Source organism: Epinephelus moara, chromosome 4 (assembly GCF_006386435.1).
Source record: "Epinephelus moara isolate mb chromosome 4, YSFRI_EMoa_1.0, whole genome shotgun sequence".
In the NCBI taxonomy this organism is placed as follows: domain Eukaryota; kingdom Metazoa; phylum Chordata; class Actinopteri; order Perciformes; family Serranidae; genus Epinephelus; species Epinephelus moara.
Genome location: NC_065509.1, coordinates 27502358 through 27517213, shown reverse-complemented (window position 1 = coordinate 27517213; position 14856 = coordinate 27502358). Strand labels below are relative to the sequence as shown.

At 40.9% G+C, this 14856-nt stretch overlaps 1 protein-coding gene across 6 annotated transcripts in view; it reads right to left on the bottom strand.

Moving 5' to 3' along the window:
• The window catches only part of atp11c (ATPase phospholipid transporting 11C), a 62332-nt gene that overhangs the window by 10466 nt on the left and 37010 nt on the right, over nucleotides 1–14856 (bottom strand). For all 6 annotated transcript variants that reach the window (XM_050043243.1, XM_050043244.1, XM_050043245.1 and 3 more), the window contains exons 8-28: nucleotides 14296–14346; nucleotides 13803–13867; nucleotides 13633–13714; nucleotides 13401–13551; nucleotides 11987–12184; nucleotides 11346–11516; nucleotides 10753–10964; nucleotides 7315–7386; nucleotides 7160–7233; nucleotides 6940–7043; nucleotides 6665–6846; nucleotides 5066–5332; nucleotides 4777–4954; nucleotides 3707–3809; nucleotides 3469–3614; nucleotides 3145–3204; nucleotides 1481–1608; nucleotides 1083–1218; nucleotides 918–983; nucleotides 701–804; nucleotides 416–572 (exon numbers count right to left, since the gene is read on the bottom strand). In XM_050043243.1, coding sequence (XP_049899200.1) covers nucleotides 416–572; nucleotides 701–804; nucleotides 918–983; nucleotides 1083–1218; nucleotides 1481–1608; nucleotides 3145–3204; nucleotides 3469–3614; nucleotides 3707–3809; nucleotides 4777–4954; nucleotides 5066–5332; nucleotides 6665–6846; nucleotides 6940–7043; nucleotides 7160–7233; nucleotides 7315–7386; nucleotides 10753–10964; nucleotides 11346–11516; nucleotides 11987–12184; nucleotides 13401–13551; nucleotides 13633–13714; nucleotides 13803–13867; nucleotides 14296–14346 — 2707 coding nt within the window. The remainder of the gene's footprint in view (nucleotides 1–415; nucleotides 573–700; nucleotides 805–917; nucleotides 984–1082; nucleotides 1219–1480; nucleotides 1609–3144; nucleotides 3205–3468; nucleotides 3615–3706; nucleotides 3810–4776; nucleotides 4955–5065; nucleotides 5333–6664; nucleotides 6847–6939; nucleotides 7044–7159; nucleotides 7234–7314; nucleotides 7387–10752; nucleotides 10965–11345; nucleotides 11517–11986; nucleotides 12185–13400; nucleotides 13552–13632; nucleotides 13715–13802; nucleotides 13868–14295; nucleotides 14347–14856) is intronic.

Below are 14856 nucleotides of genomic sequence, written 5' to 3'. Positions count from 1 at the left end.
ATATGTGATTCAATGACACTTGACACTTGACACTTGACACTTGACCATTAGCTCATGTGTTCAGAGGTGTGTGTTTGGATGTGAGCTAAAAGAAAATGTGGTTAAAGTCTTATTTATTAGTTTCCTCCTCATCCTGATAGAACAACACACTTAAGGGAACTGTTGGCAGAGACCAAATGTCCTCTACAGTGGAGCATTGCCTACTATATACAAATCCAATCATACGTGAAGGATTTGATTTAAATCCCTCTCGTAACTACACCCCACCCACGTCTCAGACGACCAAACCCTTTGGGAAAATAAATGGTTAAACTGTCACAACAAATATATGTAAAGTTTGAGCACTGTGAATCTGGGACAGGTATCGAGCGCAAATGTGTGTGTCAGGCCAAGTCCATGTGTGTCTCAGCTCTACCTGTCGAGCGTGGGGCCCGCGGGGCTTGCGGAACACCACAAGCAGGATCTCTGGCAGTAGGCTGAGCAGGATGAGCAGGATGATGACCAGCCAGGCTGACACCGAGCTCAGCATGTTGGCAAACACAAAGTACAAACGCTGCTGCTTCAGGAAAGGCCTGCAGGAGAAGGGGACACTTTGGTTTACACTGACTGAAAGAGCTACAGGGGGTTGGAAAAGAAATGAGAAATAACAGGTCAGCTGCAGTGACTGTGTAGGTGATGTTATCTGAGGTTGTTCTCTAACCATATTATTCCTCCCCAGAAGAAGCTGAAAAACACGTAGAAAGCCAGGGAGCCCCAGATTACAAAGTGGTTGATCCATGTCCAGTGCCGCGTGTCCAGAGCGAGCTAGAACAGCAGAGAAAAGTCACTAAATTGATTCTGCAAGACGATTTATATCTGCTGCTTTAATGAGACACCCTTTCATAATAAGATAGATAAACACCAGGGGAGTGCTTTACCTTTAGTGTGACAGTGAAGACAAGGACAGTGAAGACAATTGTTCCATACGACCAGTTGCCAAAAACCTGGAATTAAAGGAGACAAATTAGGAAGTGTACTTAGGAGACAATGCCTTATCAAGTAATTAAATATCACGCCCACTTAGAAGGTGAATTAAATCAAACCTGGCCATTATCCTGCAGAGCTGGGTTACTGAACAAATATCGAACGCCAAAGAAGAAGAGCAAGCCATGGAAGACCCCGAGCAAAGTCCAGTAGAGGAAAGGTCCCCACCGTAACATGCCGTTCTTGGCAATCTCTCTAAATAAGTCATAAGAGAGAAAGATGAATGGTTATTATTTTAGGGAACCATAAATGTGAACAGCTCTCACTAAACTAAAAAAAACAAAACTCACACTTTTTCATATTGCACAAATTTGTGCACAGCATTGGGAGAAAAAGTCTTAAATCTTTACATTAAACTTGTGGAAAAAAGTGTCAATTTTTACACTAAGATTTATATGAATATTTGTCCTCATCTCCATCAACGTTGTGTCAGACAAACAAATGTTCCCAGGTTTACCTGTAGAGGGTAGCATTGTCCAGCAGAACCTCGATGCAGATGTGCTGCTCGAAGAGGCTGTAAGCCAGGATGGGCATAGAGGTGAAGCAGATGTTGTACATCGTCAGATAGGCCGCGTCATACAGGGGCTGGGGAGGATGGGAGCAGGAGGGGATGGAGTGAAGGGGCAGGGGTTGGTAAGGAGGAGGAGGAGGAGGAGGAGGAGGAGGAGGAGGAGGAGGAGGAGGAGGAGGGGTAGGGCAACCAGGGGTTAATATCATGGAGAGGACAAAACTCATACACACCATCATACTTCCACATACAGTGTGTCATATAAGCGAGCTTATATACATCTTTCATGTACTTATGGAGGATCTACGTCAGGGGCCATGTGGCACGAGGGGGAATTAAAAAAAATTCAACCCAATTTTTACATATAGAAATATTAAAACTCTTTAAAAAAAAAAGATTTTTATACTAATTAAAAGTACAGTTGATAACTTTTTATATAAAATAAATCTTTGTCATTTATACTGAAAGTGTCACTACATCCACAGAGAAGCATGAGACCTTGTGGTGCTTTCAGTGGCATTTGCTAGAATTTGGGCTGCACCCTGAAAGTTGAATCATCAATTAGGGACCCCTCAGTCCACTGAGACTCTTTAAATTGAGGAGTTTTTATTTATCCATCCATCCATTCAATTTCAACCAGTAGTCAAATATTCATGTGGAACAGTCAAATCCAATTCCACTGACATAATTCCCAGTCGGGTAGCCTACTGGATTCCACCGCGGCTTACAGAAAAGAACCAATGAGAGCCGAGGAGTCTCTGAGGCAGCTGTAAATCATGTCAATCACTGGTTCGGCCAGTCCGCGGTGCTGATTTTTTAGCTCAACCGTCTGCAACATGGTGGCCGGGTCACAAACCTTTTCATTTTGCAGCTAAACACTACATTAAAATATGTTTCTGAAAGTATCTGATTCAAGAAATAGGCAACGCAGTAACAGAATCTTGATTCATATTTGATCAGCGCTGCCTAGTTTGACTGTAGTTAGCAAACTATGATTGACAGCTGTGTCAGAGACACCTTGGTTCTGATTGGTTGTTTTCATTCATGTGTGGTAAGGTCATTAGAAGCTCAACGAGGCGAGCAGTTGTACTTTTTTCATAGACATATCTGTCTCATGTACTGCTGTGTGGATATAGTGACATTTTCATTCATGACAGAGAGTTATTTTTATAAAAGTTACCAATGACAGCTTTAATGCATGATATCTCTATGTCAGGAGCAGTTTTTATATGAACATGGTACCATAAAACATTTATAAAATACACTCAGTTCTCATTAATAAGAAAAGTGAATTTCATCAGTGTGCACACACACATACGCACACACACGGACAGACACACGCCACCATGATTACATAATAACCACATGCGATGTAGCATGGTGGCAGAACATGACACATGTCTGTATTTATTTATAACACTTCTATGCAGTCTAAGTCAGTATATAAACACATCAATCAAAGCTCACACATCCCAGGGGGCAGTGAGGGTGGGGCAATCTGAGGGGAAAAAGTCTGGCGTTCAGGAGGACGAGGAAGTGTGGATTCAAGGGATACTGCCTCCTTTCATGTTCAGAACATCTTTGAACCTCAAAGGGCCTCAAGACATACTCACTTGCTGGGAATAGCCACAGAAGAACTGGTACAAAAACTGAGGTAAGATGAAGCAAAGGTTCTGCGGGCAAACAGAGAAAGAGAGAAAAGGAACATCAAAGACCATCCAATGCATTCATAAGTTCCCCTGCGCTTATAATGCAGCTGAAGTTAAAAAAGTTTGTTAAGAGGATTGATTCTGTCAAATCCGTCTCGCCACATAATCCCTATATCAGGTTAGTGTGTGTGTGTGTGTGTGTGGGGGGGGGGGGTTTGTTTGGGAAATACAGGCTCAGCTGAAACACAAAACAAATTCTTAGCCTGAGAAAAGACAGATGCTTCCTACCTTGTAAAAGAAATACTGCACCAGGTGTGCAATGCGAACATAGTAGAGATGCCCATGAGCCAACAAAAGTTTCTTGAGGTGCTTGAGTTTGGGGATGGCATAATCACTGTTCCTCACTGCCTGCCGCCCCTCTTTACCCTTAATGCCTAGAACACCAGGGACAAATGTTACACACCAGCTTCACCAAAAGGTAACTCTTCCCTCCATCTGGAACAATAGTTAGAGATCTGTTTCTTACCAATGCCGACATGAGCTTCCAAAATCATGCTGACATCATTGGCACCATCTCCAATGGAAAGGGTGATCGGACTGCCTTTAGAGTTCTTCACCATTTTTACTATCTAAAGAAGGACCAAGACAGAGGGGCAACAATTAATAACATCTAACACTAAGTGTTCTCTACGGAAGCCCACAGGGCACTTTATTAAAATGATGATGTATATTTTTAAAATAATGCTCCACTATAGCATTATAAATTTCCATATATATGTGTTATCTGGGTAAAACCGTAAATTAAAATGCAAAATTCCAAGTGTAAGTATCACAGTCTTTGAAAATGAAATGTCAAATGCTGTTTTTAATTTTTTCAAATGTTTGGAAAATTGCATTTTAATTTTCATTGTGCTTGAATTGTTCTTGTACAAATAAAATATTCGGCTACATCGTTTTAAATTATTTATATTATTATTATAACATTGTTTTATTTGTCTCATAAAGCACACTAACTGTATTTTAGAAAGTGCTATACAAATATAGTTTATTAAGTTTATCATTGTTTTATACTGCATTTTAATTTTCAAATTTTGATTTAACTTTTAAAGATCTTCCACAGTACAGCAGGTCAAGTCTTTGAAAATGTAATGTCAAATGCCATTTTCAATTTTAAAGTGTTAGAAATTTGTATTTTCATTTTTACTTAAATATTGCTTGCACAGATGGCAAATCAGGTTTCACTTTTAATACTGCATTTTAATTTTTAAATTTAATTTAATTTGAATTGAACAACAGGGTACCACTTTTAAAATTTAATGTCAAACAGCTTTCCCATTTTACTTTTAATATAGTCATAAAATGCCTATGCGAGTATGTGAAAATAAAAATTACATTATTGCATTTTCATTTAAATTTTTACTCAAATAACACACACATTTGTGGAACATCATAACGCTATTATTGAATTATATAATCATTTTCAAGTATACAATATAATTTCAATAAAGTACTGTATGGGCTTCCATAGTTACCTGTGTATCAGTATTTTGATTATTTATTTTAAAAAAAATCCCACATTTAAATGATTGTTCTGACCTGTGCCTTTTGTAGAGGAGCCATGCGGCAGCAGAGCACGGCTGTGCAGTTCTGACAGATCTGCAGAAACAGGTTCTTGTAGCGACTTGAGTTGGATTCAGACGAGGAGTTGAGCACCATCGACAGAGTGGCTCCATCTATGATGAAACCGAAGTCCTGGCTTGCTGAAGACCAGGTCCTACAAAACACAACAAAGAAATTAGCTAATCAGTTTGGTTAAATAATCACCATAACACAAGAGAAAAGTATCAAGAACTTCAGTACAGATCAAGTAAGACGAGTTACTAACCTGGTGACGCCTGCCTTAATCGGTGGTGCATCCTGCACAGCTTTCTTGTGGTATTCAAGCAAGAGCTCGTGCAGTCGTTCCTCCCGCCTCCTCCCTCCATCCTCAAGAGTCCGCACAGTCAGCTCCAACAGCTCTGTGTTTCTCTGGAACAATCTACAAGCATAACAGGTGGACTTTGCTGTCTCCATCTTGTCCCCTGTTAGGACCCAAACATTCATGCCTGCACCCTGCAGAGCCTCCATGGTCTCCGCTGCCTCCTCTTGTAGCCTGGAGGGTAAGTGCAAAGAAAGGACATAATGAGACAAGTGACAGATTATTACACCAATTCTAAAGTGTTGTGTTGTGATGTATGTGTGTATGTGGGTGTCTATGAAGGGGAAAGAGCCAAAAAAGAGAGAAGCAAAGCTGGTGGCTGACAAAAATGAAATAACAATTTGTACTTGATGTTCTCAGTTCATTCATTCATTCATTTATTTTCTGTAACCACTTATCCTGTTGGGGGCCTAGAGCCTATCCCAGCTGACATTGGGTGACACCTACGGACAATTTACAGTCACCAATTAACCTGCATGTCTTTGGATTGTGGGAGGAAGTTTGTGTACCTGGAGAAAACCCACGGTGACACGGGGAGAACATGCAAACTCCACACAGTAGGGCTCCCCCACCCTGGGGTTCGAAACAGGAACCCTCTTGTTGTGAGGTGACAGTGCTAACCACTGCACCACTGTCATTTATATAATTTATCATCATATATTATATATCAAATTATATATTATAATATCATATGTTATCAGCATGTTTAGCAAATTCTAATAAAAATTCCTTAATGTTTGGGTGGAGTGGCACTTAAAAAAAGAGCACTAGTAAATAGGAGGAGGTATCTTTTATAACCACATCTTTTTACTACAATAATTTAAGAACACAATAATTACTCTGACGTAAATTAATTCATTGTAAATGTATTTTAGATAAAATGCACTGATTTATGCTGATGCAATAAAGTGTTCCATCCCTTCTGTGTTAGTTAATGCATTTTCTAATTATAAAACAATAATCCTGGATTGTGTGAGAGTACCCAATTACGGCCACAAGATGGCGGTGTGAGCTCACATTAAAAAGTTTTTAAAAGTGGGACTTCTGGCTATCACCATTACTCATGCCAAATTAGATAAGCCACTTCATATCCGCAAAACACCACCAAGAATGTGGTGACGTGACAGAAGGCACGAGGCAGGAAAAGGGTGTGGAGAGGCTGCTACTACAGGAAGTGCTGAGGTTGCATAAAAAGTAGATAAACGTTATAAAAAGGAGAAATAAATTTATTTCAGCGACACAAAGAGGCAATCAAAAAACAGTGGACAGAGCAGGACGTTTATGACACGTTGTTTATTCCTGGCATCTGCTAACTTTTGGCCTCTCCTATCAAGTTTAGGTGTATTCTGAGATTAAGGGCCTCCTAAAATTCTTGGCACTGATCTTTAATGAGACAGAGGGGAGGAGAAGAACGACATCAGCAAGGTAACAGAATGCACGATATTCAGAGACTTTTCAGCAGGTTCATCGGGGACAGCTGTGTGGTTATGTCGTGTGAGCACCCACCGATCTTCCACAGCTGTAGCTCCTATTAGACTCATGCCAGTTTCCACTTGGTTGTAAACAGCCATGAGCTTTTCCTCTCTGTCCTGCAGAGCCAGCCTTGCTTCCCTCAATCCTGCATCTGCCTGCGCGTACTCCTCTGCACTGAGATATTTGTAGGCCACACACAGTGTCCGGTAGCCCTCCTGGACGGTGACACACACAGCATCCAATGTCAGAACAAGAAACGTAACAGAAATGACTAGATTGCAAGAGCACAATTGGCTTTTGTCACCCACTGTTGCATTACGCTCCACGTGCATGCGTATCCTTTCGACCTCTTCTTGTCTGACACGCGGAAAGATCGAAGAGTCTGCTCCCTTACAGAAGAGCAGTATATCACCTGGAAACAAAACAACAACACACATACAGACGCACAAACACACAGCATGGTGAGGGCTGAGGGCCAACACTGAATCACCACCAACGCAATAAACCTGACGGTAATCTCAAACTCACCTGATTTGGATCTGACTATCACACTCATTCGCCTTCTCACTGGATCAAAGTTCAACACGTGAAGCAGTTCATACCTTCGGGAAGTGCAAAATAAAAGCTTTAGTGGAAATGTAAATAGGAAAATGATTAATTACTGTAATGAATCACTGGCTTACATTTCAACATCGTTGTTCCTGTTGAGAATTTTCATGCTTTTACTCTCAAGCCCCAGAAATGTGAAGCCGTACCTGCAGATGGAGACAAATCATTACAGATGAGCCACTTAATGTGCTCATGTGCTACATGAATGACTGCTGTAATGAATTACACACCATGTAGGGTTTTCAAAATACACCCTGTGACATCCATATTCAATCACTGTGCTGGCTCTTTAAACAAACTACCACAATGTCAGTTCAACTCACTGAGTCATAACACTCCATCTGTTATGTCATTATCATCATTATCAATCATAATGTGTGCAGCTTGTTGTTTTTGCAGTGGTGCTGTTGTAATGTCATTGTTGTTGTTGTTATCATGCAGCACAGTCTCATAGCAAAATGTGAGATGGACACTGGCTCTTAACAATGCATTACATGGTGGTGGGCACAAAATGTGTTACAATTACATACTGGCAACACAAAAAAATGCCAATGCAAAGTCAATGAGGATTTTTTTGTCATAGCGGACACACGGATTAAGTATAAAGAGAGAAAGTCTGTGTAAGGCAGGATGGGATGTGTATTGGTCAAACAGAAAAGGCTTTCCAGCCAGGAGACCGCTGTTCTTGTCCCTGATGAAACCAAAAGTCAACGTAGTTACAGTGGCATGTATAATTTTAGGCACCCCTGGTCAAAATTTCGTTTACTGTGAGTAGAAAAGTAAGTAGAAGATGAAGGCATGAAGTTAAAGGTGACACATGTCTTCAGTATTTTAAGCTGGATTAATTGTTTAATTTCAAAAAAGGGAAAAGGCCTGAAGCAAATGTTTGGGCACCCTGAATGATCAGTGCTGAGTAGCACCCACTTGGGCAATTATCACAGTTTCTAAACACTTTTTATAGCCGGCTAGAGTCTTTGAATTCTTGTTTGGAGTTTTTTACCCCTTCATTGCAAAAGGCTTCTAGCTCTGTAAGTGTTCTTTGGCTGTCTTGCATACACTGATCTTCTTAAGTCTTTCCACAGATTTTAAAGGATGTTTAGGTCAGGAGACTGTGAGGGCCATGGCAAAACCTTCAGCTTCTGCCCCTTGAGGTCGCCCATTATGGATTTTGAAGTGTTTGGGATCATTGTCCTGTTGTAGAAGCCATCCTCTCTTCATCCTCAGCTTTTTTACAGATGGTGTGATGTTTGCTTTCAGAATTTGCTGGACTTAAACTGACTCCATTCTTCCCTCTACCTGTGAAATGTTCCCGGTGCCACTGGCTGCAACACAAGCCCAAAGCCTGATGGATCCACCCCCGTGTTTAACAGTTGGACAGGTGTTCTTTTCATGAAAATCTGCACCCTTTTTTCTCCTAACATCTTTGCTCACTGCATCCAAAAAGTTCTATTCAAACTTCATTAGCCCAAAGGACTTGTTTCCAAAAGGCATCAGGTTTGTTTAAATGTTCCTTTGCGAACTTCTGATGCTTAATTTTGTGGTGTGAACATTGGAAAAGTTTTCTTCTGACGACTCTTCCATTAAGGTCATATTTGTACAGGTGTGGCTGCACAGTAAACAGTGCACCACCACTGTCTGTCTGCTAAATCTTCCTGCAGGTCTTTTGCAGTCAAACAGGGGTTTTGATTTGCCTTTGTAACAATCCTACAAACAGCTCTCTCATAAAGTTTTCTTGGTTGAGCAGACCTCAACTTGACCTCCAAAGTTCCTGTTAACTGCCATTTCTTACATTACAAACTGAGGAAACATCTACCTGAAAACACTTTGCTATCTTCTTATAGCCTTCTCCTGCTTTGTGGGCATCAGTTATTTTAGTTTTCAGAGTGCTAGGCAGCTGTTTAGAGGAGCCCATGGCTGCTGATTGTTGGGACAAGGTTTCAGGAGGCCGAGTATTTATAAAGCTTTGAAATTTGCATCAACTGGCCACAAGCCAGAGCCCTCACAAGCTAATCATGGTCTGAGACCCTAGTAAAAGAGAGCTCAGATGTCTTGGGGTGCCCAAACTTTTGCATGGTGCTCCTTTCATTTTTTTTTCACTCTTAAATTGTACGAGACAAAAATAATACACTAATCTTGCTTAAAATGTTGAAAAGCCTGTTTAATCTTTAACTTCATGCCTTTTAGAGATCAGTTCATCTTCTACTTACTTAACTATTAAACGTGAAATGACTTACAATAACAACGCAATGCATGGAAGTTTACGTCACTTACTTCCCATACATAGTTATTTTAACCGAAACCACAATCATTTCGTAAACGTAACCAAATTTTTTTGTTGTTCTCGAAACTTAACCAAGTGTTTTTCTTCCCCTAAACCTCATCAAACTGAGATTGTTTCACAATAAAACTGTGACCTTTTGTCACAGACTTTGCATAGACATTGTTTAGGTGTAGGTGTTGTAGGGTTCCTGTCCACTCTATGTATTTCTCTGAGACTGTGTTGTATCATGATGTCTGCAGCTTATTATTTATCATGGTGTGTGCAGATTATTTTTGTATTGAAGTGTTATACTGGTGTCATGATTTCCCCTCTTCCAAAAAAATTAGTATGTATATGCAGATTTTTGTGAATATAAAATAGGCGATAGTCTCACTTCCCGTTGCCACTAGACCTGGGGTCTCATTTATAAAACAATATGTAGGATCCATTCTATAAATGTACGTACAGACAAAAGTCAAAAATGGCGTGGACAAAAACATATTTAACAATTCCTACAATCACGCTTCCACCTCATCATCTGTGTCGCCAATTCCTGTCTCCAAAATGTTCGTAAGCATGGGTCAAAATTTCTCCCATTAAGCCTGTTTTTATAGATCACAATTTTTGTGTGGGAAGTTGCATACACCTCTTTCAGGCCTTGTTTTGTGCATATGTAATATTTATAAATGAGAACCCTGAGCTGTGTATATGGCTTAACGGGTATGCCTTTCTGTTTAACTGGTGTGTCATGAATTGTGCCAAAAAACAGGGTGAGTAAAAAGTAGAAAACATCATGGAGACCAATGAAAATGTTGCAGTGATTACTTCTTTTCTCCTGTGTGTTACTTAGTCAGTCTATCTCAAACTTGGTGCTGACTAATTTGGAACAATGTTTAGGTGCTGCTTGGTTGGACACAGACAAAATGTGTGGCGGAGCATCACTGCATCGTGCCACAAGATAGGTGAAAATTTGTGTGTCCACCCAGTTGTCATTTTGTCATTACTGCCAATCAGAGCTGGAGCCAAGAAATACTCGTGACTACTACAGAGTCATTTGTCCTGGGAATAATTGCAGATTGTAACCTATGCCACTAAAGACAAAAGCCACATCTAAGTGGTTGTTAGAAGGCTTTTTGTCAAGTGGGAAAGGAGCTGATTTGCACAGCTTTCCAGTGTCTTTTTTCTTCTCTACATGCATTTGCAAATTGCCCCCCTGAGCACAAATAAAGTGTTTTGAATCGAGTTAAATTACCTCATGGCACCCTTGACCAGAGCGACCTCATCAGGTGAGGAGGCAATGAAGCCTCTCTGCTCCTGGGGTGGGTGGAGCACCTCTCCATCCACCCCTAAGCCATCCACCTGGTCTATCAGTCCATCCCCTTGGCTCTGACCCTGCTCTGTAGACTCCTTCACCTGGACTGTGTGGCACAGACACAAGGCACGCAGGAACAGCTCTTCCCTCTCCTGAAAACACAACATGAACATGTCAGATATGATGCAGTAAACTGTGTTGAAAGTATTTCACATTAATTTACAGCCTAGCATGGAGCCATAAACAGTAGCTGGAGTTCAGATAAAGCCCTGATTTTATAACCATTTGTCTAAATTAGCTTCTTATCAACATGCCTGTTAAAGGGCAACGGTCTGTAAAGTGTTATCAGGCGCTCATGTGAAGACCACACAGCCACTCTGCTCCCCCCTCCATGTTGAGTCCATGTTGACATGTCAAGGAGATTGTATGTGGGTGACCTAGGAAGGGTCTTTCTGAGCAGCCAGCTATGTAATGACCATATGTTGCTGCATGTGTGACTTTTACAGCAGATGGAGGGACACCACAACACCCACCCTGCCAGCTTTCTGCTGCACTTTGTTCACAGGTCCATCTGTGACGCAGAATCCGTCCAACTCTGAGGTCGCGTCCCGGTACTTGTACTGGAATCCATCAATGCAGCACTCGATGAACTCCATGTTGTTCTGCGTGAGGGTGCCCGTCTTGTCTGTGAAGACATACTCCACCTGCAGGCCATGTGATAAAAATACATTACAGACTCTTCCAAACCTATAAAGATTCAGTTTCCCATTTAACAGGTTCCAACAATAAGATTAGGCAATTACTCCCAGAAAGAATTACACTGCATTAATCAGTTTAACGAAGCATCACCTTTAATTGAAGTAATCATCTGGCAAACCAAGTGTGACTGATCTATGGCAGCACTGTTTGAGTTAGAAGCGCCATAAAAACAGAAGAAGTCAGGACCGCACGGCCAATCTGGTGTTATTATAAGCAGCTCATATTTTACAGCAGCTGTGCAGATCAGTCTGGAGGCCAAAGTTTTGATGGACTCAATCTTACCTACGTCTCAACTGTACTTTTACTCTTTTTTTTTATATTTCAAGTGTGTGAATGTTGACTTTACACAGAGCAATTCCACAGTGACATTTCTGCCAATTAAATTCATTCATTGAACTTTGAGCATCCGCCTGACCTGCCCTAGCTCCTCGTTGAGGTCTGAAGTGTTGACCAGTGCCCCCTCCTTGATCTCAGGGTCAAAGAAGTCTTTGTCCCACGTGATGAAAAACGATCCCAGAAACTTCTGCATCTCAACCGTCACATACATGGACACCGGAATGATGAAGTTGAAGAGCACCATGAAGGACAGGAAGTCGGTGAACATCTTTAGGTACTGTTGGGGGAAAATGAGAACACAGATATATATTTAAAGTCCCCCTCAAAAAACACATTTCAAAGTATATTATAATAATATTAATAATATGTTTAAAATGGTTTTCCTACATTTTAGTTTAAGAAAAGAACTCTGAAAATGGGCTGGAGCTTCTGGCCTCCGCCCTCCAGCGCTGCTTGCAGTAGGTCTTGTTTTCACTTTTTGCAGCGCTGCTTGCGCTAGGTTGACCAATGAAAGAGCAGTGCGCAACAAGATGGCTAGCGTTAGCCTTGAAGAAAATAGATTCAGCCTCAGATGAGGTGTCTGTTGAGCACCGAAACAGCAACTAGCAGATGTATCCGAGTGTAGTTAACATCTTGTCTTTGCTTATGTTGTTTGTAACTGGCAGAGGCTGACACAGCATTTCTTGTTGACTGCGCTTAAAGTTTCAGGTTTCATTGCTAGTGTTGGCTAAAGTTTGTTCCCCTGTCTCTATGTGTTTCCCACGTAGTGACGTACCAAATCTAGCTTGCCCAGCGTACAAAGGTGTCTCAGATCTTAGGGAGGTACATAGACATCTCCCCCTTCAGTAGAAGAATGCGAAAACATCTCTCTCGTGACAAACTTTGCACAGGTACAAGTCAGTATAGTCAAGTTCAGACATTTTAGGGGACATAAACATAAGATTAACACCTTCTTTTTTTTAATGAAGGGGGACATTAAATGTATATCATATCTTGCACTCTGTGTGAGTAACATCCATCATGTGCTTAAGCTGAGAACAGTAGTCCTGGATTATCCAAACAACAGATGTAAGAACATGATGGACATCACAAGGTTGTATTAAAATGTTCACAGTTCATTGCTAAGGCAGAAGGTTATCAGCCAATGAAATGGGCCATGTCACAATGTAGGTCTGCAGCGGCCACTTTGCTGAGAGGAATTTTATTACTGTGGATCTGAAGAGGCTAAGGCTTATAAAACACTTTAATACGATCAAAGTGCGACCTCGCAAGTTACAACTACAAGCCCTCAGTGTCAGTATTTACCACGGAAACATTTGCAATACATATTCTGTAATAGAGAGAATTGATGCAATGCTACCTACATGTAGACCCATTAGCTTTGCTTCTCTCAGCAGTGATATTTCCTGTACAGCTTGGTTTGGGCCCATCACACACCCACAGTTCATTGCTTTGACAACAAGGACAGGCTGTTTGCTAAAATATGCTCTCACCAGATTGGTGTCCTTCTCTCTCTGGGTTTTCTCGTTGTACCAAGGCTCATCCTGTCCGGGCTTGCTCTGCCACACATACTTTAGTGTTGTGCACACTAGGGCCTTGCTCACCAGTATGCAAAGGTAAACCAGAAGGAAGGCATTGATAGACCTGGAAGCATGAGAAATCAAAATAATCAGTGCCAAAAGTTTATCATGTATTTTAACTTTTCATAATTTCCTCTAAACTTACTTCTCCACAGCGGAGCGTTTCTGTGACTTGCCCTGGTAGTTGAGAGCCATCTTTGTCTCCATGCCAGTGTAAACTGCAACACCTTGACAAAGGAAAGGAGAGGGATTATCATTTTTAGCCACCTTCATCAAAGTAATTTATTGTAATAAAGTCGATATCATTTGACTCACCACATATTTTCTGGGTGTTCTTTAAAGTTGCCCCTTTCAGCAGGAGGTTTTCTGGGCCCAAAGACCTGCACAGTCACATCAGCGGATCAAACACTTTAGTCATACAGAAGCTGTGCAATCCACACACTCCTCTATTCTCTAAATGGAAACCTGGCAGGCGAGCTGGCATCCACTCTAAAATACGCAGTGACAATACACAGTATGACTGCAGTCTGGGCTTACACCGGTTCCAGTGTTCTTGAGAAGGACATTGGCATTTGTTTATATGGCCATTACAAAGCAGTCAATGATAAATGCCTGTGGGAGTGCTTTGGAAGCAGAGGCTGAAGCCATGCCAGCCTGTTTTAATTTTAATGCTTGTCCGCAATGAAGGATCAATGGAATAATGATTTGTTGGTGATGCAAAGGGAAACAAATGAGTGCCTAAGCAACTGTGTTTTGATTTTGCTCTCACTTAAAGTGGGCTGAGATGGTCGTGCGTGAGTGCTCTCACCTCACTGCAGGCTCCTGATCGTTTTTGTAGATGTGCATACGGCCAACAAACCTGGAACGAAAAGACAAACTCACTCAGAGTCATTTGTAAAAAGTATTTAATGTTCTTTTCTTTCTGGTGTTGTCCTGTGATTATTTTGTGGTTTTCACTTGTGATAAAAATTTTGAAAAATGTAAAAAAGGGAATGATTGGGGATGTGCTGACAAAGCTGAACTCGGACACTGTAATTTCGCTGCCTTCTTGTTCATTGCAGGAGTGTTTTCAGGTTTAAACTAATCAATATGCTGATGTACTGTATAACAGTAGTAGCATATCACTAGTATTGATATTAGTGTCATTCATCACTAACATCATCAAGCTAATTAACTAATCGCAGCTAATAACAACCTATTTTTTCCGTCATTTTTATTTTATTTTGTACTTGATGCAGGTATTTTTGTAGATACAGAATGAATTAGGCTCATGTATGTCTTGAGCAAAAACATTAAAAATCATCTAAAAAAGACAAAAATGAGTAAATGAGAAAAAAACAATGTAAAAATTGCATGTGATAATTATTTT